Source organism: Erithacus rubecula (assembly GCF_903797595.1).
Source record: "Erithacus rubecula genome assembly, chromosome: 18".
In the NCBI taxonomy this organism is placed as follows: Eukaryota; Metazoa; Chordata; class Aves; order Passeriformes; family Muscicapidae; genus Erithacus; species Erithacus rubecula.
Window position 1 is genome coordinate 8,852,892 of NC_136670.1, and position 19,789 is coordinate 8,872,680.

The 19,789-nt window shown below is 47.6% G+C and overlaps 1 protein-coding gene across 3 annotated transcripts in view; it reads left to right on the forward strand.

Moving 5' to 3' along the window:
• KCNQ2 (potassium voltage-gated channel subfamily Q member 2) overlaps positions 1-19,789 on the forward strand; it is a 75,554-nt gene that overhangs the window by 13,778 nt on the left and 41,987 nt on the right. For all 3 annotated transcript variants that reach the window (XM_079321705.1, XM_079321706.1, XM_079321704.1), the window contains exons 2-8: positions 10,874-10,964; positions 11,780-11,906; positions 13,549-13,724; positions 14,587-14,712; positions 16,850-16,960; positions 17,842-17,937; positions 18,599-18,693. In XM_079321705.1, the coding sequence (XP_079177831.1) occupies positions 10,874-10,964; positions 11,780-11,906; positions 13,549-13,724; positions 14,587-14,712; positions 16,850-16,960; positions 17,842-17,937; positions 18,599-18,693 (822 nt within the window). The remainder of the gene's footprint in view (positions 1-10,873; positions 10,965-11,779; positions 11,907-13,548; positions 13,725-14,586; positions 14,713-16,849; positions 16,961-17,841; positions 17,938-18,598; positions 18,694-19,789) is intronic.

Below are 19,789 nucleotides of genomic sequence, written 5' to 3' on the forward strand. Positions count from 1 at the left end.
CCATGGCAGAAGGGTTGGAATGAGGTGATCTTTAAGGTCCCTTCCAACCCAAACTAATTTGTGATTCTATTTAAAAAAAAAAAAAAAAATCAGAAGAGGCTTCAGTGGCAGGTAAACACAGAGAAGTAAGATCTTTACCAGGGGATGTCCAGTTTTGTTCCAGTGGGCACTGGTTTGTGTCTTCTGTTTAAAACAAAACCCCATATTCATTAGTGCTAATAGGCTGAAGAGTGTTTGTTGCCAAGACTCCCACATTGCCAGGTTATAACTTGTGCTCTGAAGTGCTCCTTCCCACATCCCCATCTCCTCCTCCTGCAGCTGACAGTGGCCCAGGCACACCAGCCTGGCCGTGTTGGACCCAGGACTGTACCTCTGGCTTAGAGGGAGCAAGGAGGAGGTGCAGATGCAGAGCAGGAGAGCCAGGGCCAGCTGCAGCTGCAGCAGCTGCTGAGCTCAGAGCTGGTTCCCCGTGGCTCCTGGAGCCTGCAGCCCTGGCTGCAGATTGCTGTAATTCCCAAGGTCAGGCCTGTGCTCGCTGCATGTGAGGATGGCTGCTACCTGCAGCTCTGCAGGAGATGGGTGGAGCAGCACAGACCCTGCTGTTGGTCATTCCCTTGCTGCTGCAGGGTCTTACCCCACAGCTGGGCACATCTGTGTGTGTCTGTACCTGGCACCTGCAGCATCCCCGAGGGGAGCTGCTGGATGTGACCAGGCAGGTGATTCCCTGCTTTTCCAGAGGAATGAATGGAAGCTGCCTTGGGAGTGAGCTGGGAATTCGATGTGGGATCTCACTGCTGCCAGACTGGCTCTGATTTCCTCTGGACCCCAGGGGAGAAGCAGCATCTCCTTCTCCTGTGCCCAGGCTAAGCTGCAGCAGCTCTCCAGGCAGCAGCACAGCGATGCTGCAGGGCTGGGGGAGCTGCTGGGGGACTCGGATCATGCCTGAGAAAAGGGGGTTAAAAGCAGGTTTTTGCAAGCCTTTGCCTGCCATTTTAAACGGGAAGGATGTTTCCCTGGCAACGAGATGGATGCTTCCCAGCAGAGCATATGGCTTCCATCGACTTTGATTTACCAGCATGTTGAAATGGCAGCTAGATAATCTCTCTTCAGCTTTACTGTGTCCGTGCCCTGTGTCCCTGTTCCTTAGGAGTTTCTAAAGGATCCAGCCCCTGCAGTGCTGCTCCTGCTCCCATCCCAGGGCTGGGGCTGCTGGGGTCCTGTGCCAGGGCTGGGTCTGGGGAGCTTTGCAAAGAGAAACCTGCACAGAAGACCTGAGCAAGGAGCTGGAGGGTGGGAAGGAAAACCTTCCCTGCCTCTGCTGACTTTCCCCAGCTGAGCAGCTCCTCCTCCTCAGAGATTATAGTCCACAGCTCTCTCTTCCTATTCTCCTCCTTGCTTTAAATCATTTTTAGATGTTTTCCACCTTTCACCACACAATCATCTGCCTCCTGCAGCTTGCTATTTATTGTTGTGTTTACTGGCACAGGGAAATAAGTAAAGGGAGCAAACCTGTCATTTGCTGTGCGGGGGAACATGGGGGAGCTGCTTTTTGGGAGCTCGTGGCTTTCCCAGGCTGGTTGGTGTGTGCCAGCCCCGTGGAGCTCACGTGGAAACCTCCTCTGAGGGGCAAAAACAGGGGGGAAGAGGTTCTTATCCTCACTGCTGACCATCACTTGGGAAAACTTGATGAAAATCAGCCAGCAGGCCCAAATTTTATGTAGAGACAAGGAGGCAGCCAGACAGGGCAATCCTGAGGCTCATCCATTGCCTTAGGAGTCAGGAGCTCCACAGAGGTTTGGTCACCACCTGGTTGGTGCTGTCTGAGCCTGATTCCCATCTGCACATGTCTGGTTCTCAGCAAGGAGCAGCAGTGAGGGCCAGTGGGGTTTGGGAGCTGCCTGGGTAATGCAGCCTTAACTGCAGAGGTTGTGCTGGCCTGTGAAGTGCAGCATTGCAGGGACAGCTGGGGGGACATGGATTCATTCCTCCCCTCTTCCACTGATGGAGGTTTTGGGGGAGCTTTGGGTGAGGTAATGTTATTTTTCTGCAAGTATCCAGGTGAGCACAAAAGCCCTGAAGGTGCTGGTTCTGAACCCCAGCCCTGCTTGCAGCAGGCCCCCAAAGCTGCCCAGTTCAAAGGAGGCTCCCTCATTGCCTTGATTTCCTGTGGCAGGGCCGTGGCTTTCCTCCTCTTTCTGAAGGGTTCAGCTCTCTGGGCAGCCTCTCCCTCTGCACAAGGTTCTCAGTGTGTGAGCCATGCTCACCTGCTGCCATCCACACCTGGCCATTCACCTGCAGAATTTGGAATGCCAAGGAAGAAGTGAGAGGTGGCAGAAGCAATTAATTGTCCTTTGGTGCTGGGGATTATCAGAGAGGCAAAGAGAGGCTGTGCCTGGCACTGCCTGTGCAGGTGTCATGAGCTGGCTGTTCCCTGCTGTGAGCAGTGTGGGTGGTGGCAGGGTGATGTCCCCATCACATCAAATCTGGCTACTGCTCAGGGAAACTTTGCTGATGGAGAGGAAAAGGTGGAAAAGGACTTTTGAATTCAGAGTTGCAGCTCCTGGGAGACTCAGAATAGTTCTGTTAGTGGTGAAGTTAAGCAGGGATTGACTGGCAGCTGGTGTGATGTTCTCCCCTCCCTGCAGCGTCGCTGGGCTGGTTCAGCAGTTTTTATAGGGCTGAAGAGCACTGTCTTCTAAATGCTGAGCTCTCCAGAGATCCAACTTTGTTTTGCATCCCTTCACCCTGGGCATGGCCCAGATGCTCCTCCTGGAGAAAATGTTCCCATGCTGGCAGGAGCAGCTTCAGAGGCATGGAAAGCACCAGGGCTGTGTTCTGCCACCTCTGCCTCCTCATCTCCTGCCAACGTGGGGTAGGGATGCAGTGCTCCAGAGCTGACCTCTGGCCTTTGATTTCTGGTGCTGGACCTAATCCTGCATTTCCCCTTGTGCCAGACTCAGGTGTCTCACAGGCATTGAAGGGTTTGGAGCCAGCTGAGCTGGAGCCTCTCCTGGGGCAGTGCAGCCCTTTTGACTTTCAGGGAATTATTCCTGATTTGTGCTGGCGTGGGTGAGAGGGAACATCAGTCCTGATTATTGTGGCATCTCTGTTATTCCTTGGGTTTGGGGTTTTTTTAAATTTTTTTTTACCCACTTTTGGGGACTGAAATCCAAAGGCTTTAAGCCAATTAATTCTTTTGCACTTTGCCTGTGAGCTCCTGCTCACTGCCTGGGAGAAGAAAAGTAAATTTAAACAGATGTCAAAATTACAAATTCTTAGATTTTACATGGGCAGTTTGCAAATACTTCCTTATTTTTCCCAAGACTCTGTTAATTAAACAAACAAATGAACAAATGAAATTAGCAGGGCTTTGGTAATCCTTGCATTTTACACTCTGGTGTTATCCATTAGCCTCTGGTTCTCAGAAACCACATCCTTGTCTTCTAATTATCAAGGAATGAAGCTAGGGATTGACCTGGGAAGTGACTGGGGCATCTGAGTGCCTTCAAAATTGCCAGTATTTTATCCATTCTCCTTTACTCTTAGCTGAGAGGGAGCCCAAGAGCAACAGTTCTGGGGTTCTGCTTTTACAGAAGCACAAGCCAGGGGCCTCACCCATGGGGAAATGGAGATTTTTAAAGGCAGCACAAGGACTGTGAGCCATTTAATTGCTTTCTGTGGGTCTGGGACAGTTCAGGTGTCTGCTGAGAGCTGCTGAGTGTGGCAGCAGCTCCCTAAGGATGCTCTCAGCAAGGATTTTTGTTTCTGAGGTGCTGAAATTCGTGCTGTGTACAACTAGTGCAGAGTCAAGAGATGGGAAAGTGAAGCTGAAGGGGCTCAGGGGGATGAGCTCGTCCTTCGTGGGCAGGAATTGCAGCTGATTGCTGCTTCTGGGACAGACCTCTGAAAAACCAGCTACTATTCCTGTCTGCCACGGGAACCAGCCCTGTTGGAGACAATCTTCCTATCTGCAATTAGACCAGAGCCTATTTTGGTACATCACATTCCCTCGAGGAATGTTTAGATGAGATGCAGCATTACATTTTATAGGGACAGCTTTCTTTTAACCCAGTTTTAGAGCTCGCCTAAGTCAGATCGAGTGATTTGCCCAGGTCAGTCAGAGGAGTTTGACCCCAGCAAGAGGAATTTCAATTCCTGCATGCTCCTACCATGCAGCATTTCCTTGGCTTCTGAAATTTATTTTTCTTGAGGTGTTGTGGAAAAGCAAGGCTTAAGAAACAGAAATGACTTCATCTTCTAATGGGAACAAAGGTTGGATCAGGAAGGTTTGTATTCCTGTGCTCACTAGCAATGATTTCTCCAGGGTGGGGAGGAAGCAGAGGCTCTTTTGGGGAAATACCCTGTGGGATGAGAGGCAGTGCTCAGATTTCAATCTGAATAATGTGGGTATTGCATGAGACAGCAACTTTCCCTCACATTAAAATCAATGAACATGATCTGAATAAATGCCTGTACAAACATTTTAAGAATTACTGAAATGTCCAATATTTTATACTCTTAATTTACCTCCCAATGCACTGTAATTGCACTGTGGGCTTTAAGATTCTCTCCCATGAACCATTTCTGCAGCTGCATGAATATATTTCTCCCCACCAAATTTTTTGAAAGAAAATCTCAGCCCAGCAGAGCTGGATCCCAGCAGGAACAGACTCTTCTGGCAGGTGCACAGGCTTGATTAATACTTTGGGTTTTCCTCCAGACATCTGGCTCCTCTGAGGCTGCGTGTGCAGGGCGAGGAGAATTGCAGACAAGCATTTCCAAGTGATTCATTCTGGGTGAGGACAGAGAGGAACATTGGAGCTAGAACTTTGCATGCAGTCATTATTATTAATAAGGCTTTTATTCAGCCTAAGTTAAATTATTAGAGCCAGCCTGTAAAAAGCCCAGGCAATTCCTTGCATTTGACTCCTTTTCCCACTGTAAATGTTCAGATCTTGATCTCCACTCCCTGGCATTTCCAGACAGCTTTTGTTCTTTGAGCCTTAAATCCAGAAGAGCTCTTAAGCTCACTCTTGCTCCTGAGTGTGAATACACACAGTCCTTGGCTGGATTAGGGGCAAGTTACTCCATGGAAACCCAATTTTAGCTCAAATTCCTGCAGTCCATGGGTTTGGATCAGGACCTGGCACTCGTGTGCAGAAAGCTGGAGGAGCTTTTGGAGCAGAAACTGATTTCAGAAGTGGTGGATATTGAAGGGAAAATTTCCTAAATCCTGCTTTTTATTTCTGAGAAATGTACTTCCTAAATAGACATTTGGGGACATGGTTTAGTGGTGGCCTTGGCAGTGCTGGGGAAGGGTTGCACTCAAAGATGCTGGAGGGCTTTTTCAACCTAAACCATTCTATGCTTTTCCTTCCCATCCCAGGGTCAGCCCTTTAACATGGATCTCTGGGAGCTATTTCTCTGTAGCCTGGTGAATTCTCACCTCCCAGAACACCTCTAAAGCCTCACTGTGCACATCACAGCCTTCCCTGGAACACTGTTTTGGTCCTCTGGAGATGCTCCAATGCTCCTTTTAGACCACCTCCAGTGGAAGGTGCCAGTCCCAAGGCAGGGGCTTGGATTTAGGTGATCTTTAAGGTCCTTTTCAACCCAAACCATTCACAACACAGTCCTTACTGCTCATTATGGCTTTGTACAAGCAAGGGGCTCTTATCAAGGCTGCTCAGGCATCACCTGAGTGCACTGAGAGCACACAGGAGCTGTAAATGCTGTCCCAGACAGGCCTTTGATAATGATTTATTAAAAAGTTGATAAACCATGACAATCCCTGCCTTGGAGCCAGCCAGTGTGTTCACCACAAACAATGTTTCCTACCTGCATGGATGCTCAGGGATCCCCCAGGCTCATCCAAGGAGCAAAATCTCAGGATGGAGGATGGGGCTGGGCCTGACCAAACCTGAGGGGATTGGGATGCCATCAGGAGTTATTTTAGGGAAGGAGAGCATTTATTAAGGCACAGCACCAAAAGGCAGGACTCTCCACTTCTATTTCCAGCTCTTCTAGTGACAGAATTTGCCTTGGGAGATGATTTTGGCTGAGACCAAGGGATGTGGGAGCACCAAGTGAGATATTTAGGCTTCTATTCAGCCTTGGAAATGAGCAGCCAGGTTGCAAGTCACAGCAGGATTGCTTACATGAATAAAGATGATGGATGCTCCTGGCTAAGGGTAGGTGCCATACGACAAAGTCTTTATCTCAGGGGTTCTCAGCATTTTGCTTCTGACTCAATGGAGGTTTGAATTGAGCTGCAAATACTCCCTGTCTGATTTCGAGGCTCTCTGAGCACTAAAAGGCATTTTCCAATCTCTTTTTCTCTTTGCTGTGTATGCTCTTTCACCTTCACTCATTGTCCTTTCTGTATTTTCCTGGCCTTTGATTTACATCAAAGTTTTAGGTCCTTGAACTGCAGCGTTTTACAGAAGCCACAGCAATCCCAGGGTTTACTGGGATTGCAGCTGGATTGCACATAAGCACGTCAGTTTTATTTTAGCACAATTATCAATGCCTTGTTTACATCCCCAAAGTAATTTTCAAGTGTTTTAAATGTTTTAAGTTGCTTTTCATTGTGCAGCTCTTGAATGCCTGTGGTGGAGTACTCTTTCCTTTCCAGCCTTGCCCCTTCTAATTAAATAAATCATTAGTGGCCTTTCCCAGTTCCAGGGAAAGTCATCAAAGTGGGCAACAAGCGCAGTGGTTTATTACAAGCTTCTGTCACCTCCTTGTTTGTATCCATCTCCATCACACCCAGGAATCCAGTTGCTAATTAGTGGTGCTCCATCAGAGGAGCCCCAACATCTCTCAATGTCAGTGAATGTTATTTGAATGTGAGTATTTGGGGAATAAATTTAGAGGCCTTTAAAAATTCTTATGTAAATGCTCATGTAGATTCCAAGGGGGTTTCTTTTGGAAGGCAAATTAGATGATTAACCTGAGAAGCTTTGGGATGATTCCATCATGTGCTTTCACTGAGGAAAGAGGAAAAAAAAAAAAAAAAAGAGAGAAGGACAATCTTTCGTGTTTCATGCCATTTTAAGTATTTTTATTTCCAAGAGGGAGTTCAGTCATTCCTTTTTCTGTTGCTAACCTGAAGCACAGTGGGTATGAAATCTGGATATGCAGATTTTGTGCTGGGATTTAAAAATTGTAATAAGAAGCTTGCACGGGTGTTTTAAGTCAACATAACCTTTGGATGTAAAGTCAGACTTTGGAGGTCTTTGGATTTACTGGTATTAGCAGCAGTCAGATTTGCACAGCTGAGTCTTGGCTGAGCTTAAAGGTCTCAGCAACAGGTTTGGGGGATGCCAGAGCAGGAGAAGGTGCTGGGGGCCTGCAGGAATGAGTGGTGGGTGAGAAAATGCAATGAGGTGTCCTTCTCCAACAGGCTGGAGACAGATTTCTCCTTCCTGTCACTGTGGAGAGGAGACAGTGGTCCCAAACCACCCTGAATCCTGCCCAGAGTTTTGGGGATGCTGGAAGCTGACTCCAGCCATGCAGGCAGGACCTGTCTGCTCAGGAGGAGGATATTGTCTTCTCCAATGTTTCAAGCAGAATTGGCATCTTTAATGTAAAAATCATTAGATGGGACCTAATTAATGTTCCTTATTGCACATTAACATTTCCCAGAGTCAGGCTGCAGACGTAATTTGCTTTCATTAGATATGTAGCTTTAAAAATTAGATTAATCCCAACTGCTACACTATTTATTGGCTTGTTTCCCTTCCCTTAGCTATCCATTATTATCTGAAGCCCTTTCCTGATCTGTCTGGGTAGATTAGGTGGAATTAAAGCAGAGTCCAGCTTCCTGTTCCCCTCTGTGACAGCTCAGAGGATACATGCCCTGATGTGCACGTACCTCTCAGCTTCCCTCTTCCACTCCTCTGTCCAAATCTCTGCAGGCCCCTCAAAGCCTCCCAGGATCCAGACAGACCTCAAGCCCCAAATGCAGTTTCCTTGCAGGAAGGTGCTGTTCTCTGAGTCTCCCTTTGGAGGTTGGTGGGCTGCAGGGTCAGGCAGAGGAGCTGTGCATCACCATGGGGCTGTTTTGGGGTGTGTGTGCAGCTCACCCTGTGCTGATCCACAGCCTGCATCCCTTGCTGGCACTGCTGCTCCCTACCTGGAGGCTGGGACAGGGAGATTCCTCACCTGTTGGGACTGAGCCAAGGGGAGGTTTTGTCCCTGTGGGATTTTGGCCATGGATCTCCCACGCTCTGCTGGAGAAGCTGGTGCATTCCCTGCTGCCTCCTGTGCTCAGCAGAGATGTAATTAATGCTGGCCCTGCCAGCCTGATCTGCATCAGATCTCCCTGGCAATGGAAGCCCTGGGGAGCCCGGAGTGGAAATTGCAGCAGCTCTGAGCTGGCCCTGGGGAGCTGAGGAAAGGCTGGGGATGGAGCTGCAGGGATGTGCTGGAAGGGGAGAAGCAGCACCCAGGTGTCCAAGAGCTGCAGTGGCACCTGGAGCTGCCCCAGCTCTCCCCATAACCACAGGATGTACAATCCATCCTTGGCATTTGAAGTGATAAAGCAATTTCTATTCCTTTTTATCTCCTGTTCCATCAATATCTGTCTAGTGACAACTAAACATACAGGAATCCTCTTTTTTTTTTTTTTTTTTTCCATTTTTTTTGTGGTGAGTGTCCCTTCTAGGACTCATGAATTGATAGTGGCTTCATTCTGGGTCCATCCAAGGTGATCAGCTGAGCAAACACAGTATGCAAGCCTGCTCTGATTTTGGCACTTTGCTTTCAGCTCTTCCTTTACATTTACAGTGATGTTTGGTCACAAAAATAAATACAACTCACATTCTACTTCTTTAATATGAAAAAGTAGAATTGTCTTTTCCCTTGATCCCTTTCCATTACTGTTTTTGTTGTTGTTGTTGTTTTTCCTCCTTTTCTCTCATTGGTTATTCATTTGTTTCTCACTTCAGCATAGAAGTTTGCAGCAAAATCTGGGCCATTCCAGGAGTGCAGCAGCCTAGCTGCAGCTCCTTCCCTCCTTCCCTGCCACGATGTGGGCAGCAGTGGGACCCCTTCTGCAGCTCCTGGGAATGATCCCAGCAATCTGGAGGATGCTGGGATGGATGGAGCCCATCTGACTGCAGGGCAAGTTGTGGAGGGATTGATTCTGGCAAGGGTTTTAAAAGACCAGCTTGGGGAAAAAAGATATTGAAGTGAGACCTAGACAAGACATTGAGTGACATCGTGAGTGGGATTGCAAGTGAGGTTTTCTTACTCTCCCAAGGTTGTTTCAAGTGTCTGCACAGCAAATCTGGTGTGAGAAGGAGAAATTTGCAGTGAGAAATCAGGCAATTATCTGCTGGATTCATCTTGTGGCTGATAAAGCTCAGTCTTGGCTGAGATGGCTCTGAAGGTCCCTTACCTTCAGCAGTCCCTACCTCACCACACATTTCAGCCTGTGGTCTGAATAAATACTGCAAATCTCTCTATTTTTACTTGTTACTGTGACATTAATGGTCGCTGCAAAGCCACAAGCACGACCTGGCAGTGTGAAACTCCTTCTCTTTATTCACCAAAAAGCATCAGCCCCCACCAGCAGAACCAAACCTTATAAATATTCACAATGCAGTTTGTAGGAATGTGAGACAAAGTCAGACAGATGAATTATTTAATGCTCTTAAAGAATGCAGCTTTTAGTTTCTCCTTGCACTGGCCTACTTTATTGTATTAGTAAATCGATCCTGAGTAAATTAATTTCCCTGCTTTTGTTGGAGCAAGCAGTGGGCAGGGGTGGAATCCTCCATCCTTGAGCAGATGCCAGCACACCTCAGCAGCTGTGGGTTCAGGCACTGAGTGTCACAAGAGAGCCCAGCTCCTGTCACTCATTCTGTGCCCTTCCATTTGCATCAGAGCATCCAGCACTGGGCAGCCTGGATGGGGACAGGCAGTGAGTGACAGGCTGGGGTGGCACTGCCCAGGCTGCTTTTGGGAGGCTGCCTGTGCATGTGGATGTCAGTGAGATCTGGATGCATGCTGAGGTTTGAGCATCTCCTTGGTGTTGTGGTAAATTAGAGTCTGAGAGAGCTGGTGTCAAGGTTGTATCCATGCAGCTTATGGCAGGATGAAGCTTATTTTATCCCTTTTTTTGTGCCTGACAGAGCCCAGCCCAGCCCCCTCCCCAGTGCCAACAGCACCAAGATCACATTCCCTTGAGCTGGATCAAACCCCTCTTCTGTCCCATGTCTGGCCACAGAAGAGCAGAGGAGCAACCACTCACCTCCCAGTGATGCTCCAACAAACCCAAAATGTCACCAGTATTTCCAGGCAGCAGGGAGTTAATGTGGAGTACCTGCCTGAGAAAGGAACATTAAATCCACCCAAAAATCTCCTACTCTGGCAAGAATTGCAGCACCACTTCTGTGTGAGCTTCTGTGGATGTAAATGCTTAAATAGAGCATGAGCTCCACATGCTCAGCCCATGCTCCTGCTCCTCAGCCAGTCTGCTCCCCTCTGATCCCAGTTAGAAATGTCCCTGCTCGTTTGGATGCTTTTGGATGTGTGTTTCTGAAAGAGCTGACACTTCCTTGGGGAAAAAATGTCAGAGGTGATTAGAGCTGCCAGCTGGAAGGGGAACTGGATTGATTGGCACTGGCCAAACTGGGGATAGTCCAATGTGTCCATCCACACAAAACCTTCCAGTTAGCAAAACTGGCCACTGGACTTACTCTTTGTCCATGGTGGTATAGCAGCTACAGCAGCTACTGAGTATTTATAGCAGTAAATACTCAGAGAGAAATATATCCAAAACTGCTCTCTGAGTGCATTGGATGAGTATGAAAATTTACTGCCATTAAGGTTGACCTTCCCTCTTTCTCTTTTTTGTGTTCTTTAGTTTTCTACTAGTGTTCTCCTGCCTGGTGCTGTCTGTCTTTTCGACCATTGATGAGTACCAGAACAGCTCAGAAGGGGCCCTTTACATCCTGGTGAGTGGGGGCTGGCAGGGAGGTATTAAAATAAAATCAAAACCACACAAACCCCTGAGACTGGGGGTGTTTGAGGCAAGAATTTAAACTGTTCCTTGTGACAAAGGGACCGCTCAGACCTGTGGGTCAGAAACGGGAAAAATTTTTTAAAGCCTGGGGCTGCTGGATTTACCTGTCTACTCTCCTTTTGTCTGTTTTCCTCTTCCCCATTCCTGTCCTACATCAAATCAAAAGGTGCTGCAGACTAATTAGGGATTTGCTGGGTTTGACAAATGAGAAAGGTGAGACAGGATCTCAGAGGGAAGGGAGCATGCATGGGATATTCAGGTGGAGATGGAAAGAGATGGAAAGAGCTCATGTGGCATCAAGGGAGGGAGGATTTACACCATGGCTGCACCAGATCTCCCAACATTCACAGGCAACCAGGCCAGTTTTCTAGGGAAAAAGCTGAAATCCCCTTTTCTCATCCTCTAGGATTATTCCCATTCAGTGATCCCCATCTCTGCTCTTCCCTCAGCTTTAACTGAGCTGAGTCCTGGAGACTGGTGGTGGGGAGACACCGAGGTGTTCATCAGTCCTGTGATAGGGGAACAAGCACAATGTGAGGAGGTGTAAAACTCCAGTTCACACTACAACGTGCAGCACCTCTCACCACCCTGGGCTGGGAATACACAGAACAGAGATCTGGTGATCTCTCAAGCCTGGGCTCTCTGCTGAGCGGTGCAGACAGCTCAGTGATATATTTTCTAGGGTGTGTTTTTCTGAGTGTGCTCTGCACTCTTTTTTCCCCTCTGATGCCCCTGTTGTCCTGGCAGGAAATCGTCACCATTGTGGTGTTTGGGGTGGAGTACTTCGTGCGGATCTGGGCCGCCGGCTGCTGCTGCCGCTACCGGGGCTGGAGGGGACGGTTGAAATTTGCCCGCAAGCCTTTCTGTGTCATCGGTAAGAGCTGAGTCCCTGCAGGACATTTCCCAGTCCAGGAGGCCATTCCAGGCACTTGCATAGTGCTCCAATGTCTTGCATGTATTTTGGGGATTAAACTTTAGCTGCTTCATGATCACCTTGAGAAAGGAAAAAAAACCCAAAGGCCGAAGTCCTAATCCATAGCCTTGCTTTTTGGTATTCATCCCAGGGCTCTCCCTGTTTTCTGCTGGTCTGGGAACCATCCCAATACCCTGCATACCTCAAGTATCACTCACAGCTTTAGAAACAAGGTTTAGCCAGGAGAAGCTGAGCACAGGAACTGTAATCCTGCAGTCTGCATCCAGCCTCCACACCAAATTGTTCCCTAGTCATTGAAACTCCGTGTCTCGCTTTGCCTTCCCTGATGCTGATGAGCTGCCTCACAAGGGAGCTGTGAGACTTAATTAATTATTGTTTGTGAAGCACTCAGCGAGTCTCCTGTGAGAGGGGCCATCTGGGCACAGCAGTGATATTTTCTGGGATTACAAATGGACAGAGTGGCCGTGCCCTTTGCTATGGAGGCTGCTTTTGACTGTCCGGGAGCTGGCAATGGTCATATGCAGAATTTCAGTTTATTCCACAGAAAAACACTCCTATAAAATTTGTGTAGCAAATCAGGGAAAAGGGAAGTTTATGGGATCTTTGATATGTATTGAGCAAGACTTTTTTCTTGTCTTAACCACTTTGGGTTTACCATGGAGGATGTATAGATTTTCATTCTCAGTTTAGATGGGGAATTTCCTGTTCTGTGTAACAGGCAGCTATGACTGATAAAAGAAGGGGCTTTTGGCAAGGATTTAATTTGATGTTAACACTGAATCAGATCAAAATTCAGGCTTTGCAGCATTTCACCCATTTTGTATGGGAACAATGAGTGTGGAGACGGAAACCAGGATGTTTCCACAAGGTGTGCAGTGGCTCCTTTCATCCAGTTTCACATTAGTATTATGTCCTTCCAGCATGGGACACGAGTGTAGGAAACTGTCCTAGGTAACAATATAAAGATGTGCCCAAAAGTATGCATTCCATCACCATCTGCTAACAAGTGGAACAGTAATTCTTATCTCTGTGGGAGATATCCTCTGCTAATGGGCCAGCTGTTAAAAAAACAGGTGGGGCAATGTTCTTTATCTTTCCCACAACCCATCCTTCCTCCAAGAAGATATCTCCTGTTAATGGGCCATTGAGTCCCACTGCATGACTGATAAAATTGCATCATCCCATTGAGAGATGCTCCAGCTAGGGGAAAGAGCCAAGCCTTTCCTACCTAGATAAATACTGAGATTTGAAACACCAAAGAAGCCTTTTCCACTGGTTTCCAGAAGACAAGAGCTACCAGACCTTTCTAACCACTTCATCTAGACTACCACCACCCTAACTAACAGAATGTCAGGTTGTATTCTGACTCTGTCAGTAGTTTTTCTTTTGTACTATTGCATGTATTTAATTTTACTTTTTTCTTGCTGTTAAACTGTACTTCTGGCTTAAAAATCTCTCAACAGTTTTGCTTTCAAGCCATTACAGAGACCCATCACGCACAGCCCGAGGCAGTGGCAATGCCGTTCCCTTTGGTGATGATCTGGCAGTGCTTCCTCACCTCTCCTGCCCTGTTTACCCACAGACATCATGGTGCTGATCGCATCCATCGCCGTGCTGGCAGCGGGGTCCCAGGGGAATGTCTTTGCCACCTCTGCACTCAGGAGTTTGAGGTTCCTGCAGATCCTGCGCATGATCCGCATGGACCGGCGCGGCGGCACCTGGAAGCTGCTGGGCTCGGTGGTCTACGCACACAGCAAGGTGAGCAAGGCCCAGGCAAGCACGTGGAGCTGCTCTCTGTGTTCTCCCCACCAGAGACACTGCTTTGGTTCAGCTCTCCATCCCAAAGTTCTTCCTGGCCTGGGGAGATTGGAAGGACACCGTAGGTAACGCAGGGGAGTGACACAGTCAGAGACACAAGGGCTGATGGGGTGTTCCACCAGTCAAGAAGGGAAGGGAGAGAGATTCCAGTCATGGAACCAATGCCTGGTGTAAGGGGATCAGTTTGGGAAGAGTGTGTTTATAACTTTTTGTTTCCTGATGCTGTATTTATGATTTTAACATTTTTCCTTCTTCACTTTCTTTTCTCCAGAGAAGCTTAGCCAGCTTCTCCAGCACTGTATAAATATTATAGGAAATTTTTGGGTCTCTTTTGTCTACCCTTGCACTAACCTAATCAATGAATAATCACTCCTGTGAATTCTGAATTAAGACTTCCTTGCAACTGGAGGATAGTCCATCCAGACCCCAACTTCACATCTCCTCCTCCTTTAGTGGATTTGACCTACCCTAAGTAGATTCTCCAGAGATCTGGGGGTTCCTATTTCAGTTGCAGCTCCATTTCCCTCTATGAACTCGGGAAATATCAGAGTTTTTGAAGTCTCAGTTCCAGTTCTTGCAATAATGGAGGTCTTAACACTCCTCTTTTTGCTGTGTGTGTTTGGATGATTTGGTCCTCAGGCCTGGCCAAGCCATGGTCCCATTTCCAAAAGTGCCATCACTAATCTCCAGCCATAAACAAGTGCAGGGAAAGTTCAGATCCAGCAGCAAGTAAGAAACTCAGCATTTGGAGATGCGCACCAGGACTGCAATTATTCTCTTCTTTCTTTTAATGATCTCTCAGGAGCTGATTACTGCCTGGTATATTGGCTTCCTGTGCCTCATCCTGGCCTCTTTCCTGGTGTACTTGGCCGAGAAGGGAGAAAATGAGCACTTTGATACTTACGCAGATGCACTCTGGTGGGGTCTGGTAAGTAATTTCCATAGAGCAGCTGCTGGTTATTAAAATAAAATGTCCATTAACCCTCCATCTTCTATCATTTACGTGAGGTATCGACTTAGAGAGTGCTTAGTTAACATTTGTATTAAATGGCTTCAGGCTGTTCCATTTAGCTCTTTTTCTTACATAAACCTCATAGAAATTGGTAGGGGATCACGTTTCTGAATTAGCTGGAGCTGCAGGGGAACTGAGAACTCCTATGCTCCCAGTTGTGGGATTGAGCTCTGTCGTGACAGAGGCAGGTCAGAGAGAGATCCCGCACCACGGGGTGCTTTGATCATTGTTTTGACAACTATTGCTGCCCTTTAATTATTGAAATTGCACTTGGGCAAAGCGCTGTTGAACACGCTGGAATAAATTTCATAAATTGATAGGGCCTAAGTAGCAGAAAGACTCCAGTGGGGCGAGCACTCCCTGTCACATTTCTGCTGAAAGGGCAATACTTGTGGTTTGCTGTGCGTGTGCATGTGAATTATTGGATTACCCGATTAACAAAGAGAGAATTAATGACGTCCTAATCTTCTTGTGTTATTGTTCTTCTGCTCCATCACTAGTTTGGCCTTGATTACAAAGCATGTAATGAAAATCCCCAATCTGATCAAATCCCAATAACAGGCTTGGGGAGGAATCAGCTGATCAAGCAGCTCCTCCAACAAAATTCCAACAAAGGGAAAGATGCTGTAAATTGCTTTTCAAGCCCCTTAGTTTGGATAGAAAAATAAAAACAAAGCCCAATTTGACATAACGAGAAAATAAACAATGAGAGAAAAGTGACAGCCCAGATTAGAGCTCAGTCTGGGGACAACCATGGGCAGATTTATCCCTTCTGCTTCTGAGACTGTTTTGCCACTGAGAAGTTCAGAAAAATATTGAGTGTCATTAAAATGAACAGTTTTTGTCAGAGTCCATCCAGCTCATGGATCCAATATGGACAGACGTTGAGAGATGGGATAAATCAAATTTCAGGTTCAGAAGCTCATCCCTTGGTTAATCTTAGTGTATCCAACACTTGTTGTTGTCTGTAGAATTACAAAAATATTGTAAACCAGCTTTGCAGTGATTATGGAGAGAGCCTTGCTCTGACTCCGTGTTTCAGTGAGGATTAGCACATTGATGCATTTTTTAACCACTTGGTCAAACTAGCAACTAATTGATAAGGCTTTTAGTGAGCCCAATTAAAAACTGCTTTGGGATCCTACTTCCATTTGTGTTAAAGTGGTTTTTTTTCTAAATGGAATGCATGTTTCCAGTGCCACATCAGCATGGTGTCAGCTCCCATCCCTGGGGCCAGCTCTGTCCATGGAGACTGTGTGACAGGGACAGCCTTTGGGATCAGAAGTCTCAAAAGTGTTTCTAATCAGACCATCCCTCTCTGCCTTGCCCTGCCAATCCCAGGCTCTCCAAATCCTCTTGGAAGCCTTGGGGGAATAGCCAGCATTTTCCACTAGTGATGTCCATTGACTGAAGTAGGAAAAAGTGCAGTTTGCAGTTTGAAATTCAGGAGACTGTCTCCAGCAAATCTCTCAGGTCCTTCCCCAAAATACAGACATCAGCTTTCCAGCTCTCTCTTGGTGCATTGCAATAACACAAACCCATCCCTAAATGAGGTGCTGTGAAGGAGCCATAATTCATCCCCTCTGACTTACAGGCTGTTTTTAAATAGGGGAGTGGAGACCTTCCCAGCTGATGGCCACTGCTGGAAAGATTGGGAATAAACAGCAGCAGGTCTCTGTGCATGCAAACATCTTTCCTGAGCTGCTGAAAGGGAGTTTGGGGGAACGGGGCTGGTTTGCTTCCCCTGCTGAAGGCACAGCCCCTCCTGGGGGAGGCTCTGAGCTCCACCAGCCTCTGCACCAGATGACAGCTCTCCCTGTGACAGCAAAAGGCACCAAAACGCTCCCAACTGGTGTGAAACCCACACATGAGCAGGGCTGGTGCTGGGGTGTCTCTGCATCCCGTGGAGCTGCCCGTCCCTGCTGGTCCCCAGGTCCCTGAGCTGCCTCCCGGCTCCTCCGTGTGCCACTCGGCTGTTGTGTGAGTTTTGGCTGCATTGTTTCAGTTTTAAGGCTGTCTGACCAAGGGCTGGGCATTGTTCTCCTCCCTGCAGATCACTCTCACCACCATTGGCTACGGGGACAAGTATCCACAGACCTGGAACGGGCGGCTGCTGGCGGCGACCTTCACGCTCATCGGCGTCTCCTTCTTCGCCCTCCCTGCCGTAAGTGGGGGCTGAGCTCACCTGGGCCTTGTCCCCAGCCCCTGGGGCTGGTGGCACTCTAACACCTTCAATGTGATGCACTCAGAGACCTCCTGACTGGGATGCTCTGTGGCTTGTGAATCAAAAAATGAGGGAGAAAAAGGAAGAGCCTGTTTGAATATCCACAACTTGGGCATCGTGTGCATGGGCAAAGGGGATGGGAACTTTCAATTCGGCTCTGTGCAAATATTTATGGCAGCAATTAAGAACTTTTTTCTCTCCAGGAGGCTGTTCCTTGGGGTAGTTAATGACTTTATGATGAAAGAGGGTAGATTTAGATTGTATATTAGGAAGAAAGACTTTCCTGTGAGAGTGGTGAGACACTGGCACAGGTTGCCCAGAGAAGCTGTGGCTGCCCCAGCAAGGCCAGGCTGGATTGGGCTTGAAGCAACCTGATCCAGTGGAAGGTCCCTGCCCATGGCAGGGGGTTGGAATGAGGAGTTTTAAGGTCCCTTTGAACCCAAACCAGTCTGTTATTCTGCAATTACACCATTTCAGCAAATTCCCCTTGTCCCTTTGGCAGTACATTTCAATGTGTTGCAGGATCTGGATTCCTATGGGGATAATCTGCTGACTGCCAGCGTGATGGGATTCTTTTGTATTTTATCAGTTGGCTGGAGGTAGTTTGGGAAAATTTGCAATTCCAATGAGTGCCAGCAAAGTCTGCTGCCCCTTGAACAGTTTCTGCCACAGCTGCTGGGATGGAGGCTCCTTCCTTCCTCTACATTTGAATCAAGAAATGAGCCAAGGAAAAAAACGTCTGGAGGGAAAGCTGGCCACAGTTTTAAAGTGGAAGCTTAACTAAACCCCTGCTAGCATCAAATTGTTGTTCTCTTCCCCAGGGCATCTTAGGTTCAGGATTTGCTCTGAAGGTGCAAGAGCAGCATCGACAAAAACACTTTGAGAAGAGGCGAAACCCAGCAGCGGGCCTGATCCAGGTGAGGGTCACATCCAAGGAGCCTTGTGGTTACATCACCCTGGTTTTAGGGGCTTCACAGACTTTCAGAAGTTGGGGAGAAGACAAATGGGGCCATGAAAGGTGTGAGACAGAAGATGGTGACTGGTTTTGTCTGGGAATAAATGCCAGGAAATTAACCGTGGGAAAACAGCATATGTGGTTGGGAATCTAGAGAGAAAAGGGCTGGAATTCAGCAAGCAGCCAGCTCAGCAAGACAAATGCATTAGGACAGTCTGTTTTCACCTATTTTTTCTCCCCAAAGAGCATATTTATCCTGATATAATGGTACAGTTGGGAGCATTTTCTTCATGAGAACAGATGTCCGTGCAGAAGGCTTGCCTTGGTGTGCGTCTTGGAAAATTGAAATTAGTCATTTTACATTCCCTTGCTCCTCTCTCTCCATATTTTTCACTTCTTAATGGACAGCAACTCCCATCCTGACCTCAACCAGGCAGTGAATGCTTGGGACCTACAGTATTTCTAGCTGGGCTTACCTGGTCAGGAGTATCAAGTTTGTCACTTAGGAGAAGGAGAATGCTGGATCTATCCCATAGCACTTGGTGTTGGTTGAGGTTTATAAACCCAGGGCTGGTTCTGGCCATGCCTGGGTGCACAATCCCACTGTTTTTTCTCCTGCACAGGCTGCCTGGAGATTTTATGCCACCAACCTGTCCCGGACAGACCTGCACTCCACCTGGCAGTACTACGAACGCACCGTCACCGTCCCCATGTACAGGTACCTCCTCCTCCAGCTTCCTCCTCCATTGCCTTCCTCGTGATGCCACTGTCTCCAGAGTTATTTGGATATATAATTTTGCTTATTTATTTACTTTTTTTTTTTTTTTTGTTAAAAAGTTGATTTTGAGCTCCTAAGGGCTGGTATATGCTTTTTCATTTGGATTATTTTTTTTTTTGCTTTGTATTTTTTCATTGTTTTTCTTTTTGACTTGATTTTAATTTCTCTGTTGCTTTGTGTTTTGTTTTTTTTTTCTTCCCATGTCTTTGTGTGTGTACATTCTTTTCTTTTCACCTTTATTGCTCCACGCCTGCTGGTAGTTGCATTGTGTTGTGACAGTTGCCGTGCCCAGGTGTGAAGACCTCCCTCCAAGCTGCCCTGGATCATAGGTAAACACCACCCTCACCCTACCTGCAGCTCCTCGTGCCCTCTCAGGCTCTCCTAGCTGGTCCAACTGGTCTCTAATGGTCCTTCTGCCTTTCAGCAAACTTCTCTCCCACCCTTGACCAGCCTGGCACTCTCCCAGGTGCATTTCCCCTGGGTACTCCTTTCCTTTCTTTTCCTTTTTTATCTCTAAGAGGAGGAAAACAGACTCGGGATTCAGGGAGCGTTTTCCCATATCTTGTATCTCATTTATCCGTCCCAGGGTGTTGACACAAGCAGGGAATGATGTTGGAACCATGATGGATGAGGCTGCTGAGACCCAGAGTGTTTGAGCAGCACCCACCTGCCTTGCTCTAGCTGCAGTAAAACCAGGCAGGTTTTTAAGGTGAAACCACTCAGGTTACAGCAGTGCTGTGGAAATTCACAGCCTCCTGGGATTTGGAGCTTCATGGAGCTGGGGGCAGAGTCCCCTGCCATGCCCCCCAGCCCACCAGGACATGGGGAAGCACTGTCCTTCATGTCCCCTTTGTGCTGGTGGCTTCCTCAGAAGCTAAAATGCACAATGTTCTATTAATTTTCTCCCCACACCTCCCTGTATCCTCGGCAGGGCCATGTGCCCCTTCCTGATGTGTTTATAGAGGCTATCCATGACTCTGGGTTTGTAGAAGGGTTTGTAGATTGTTTGTTAGATATTCCTGCATCTCTGTGGGGT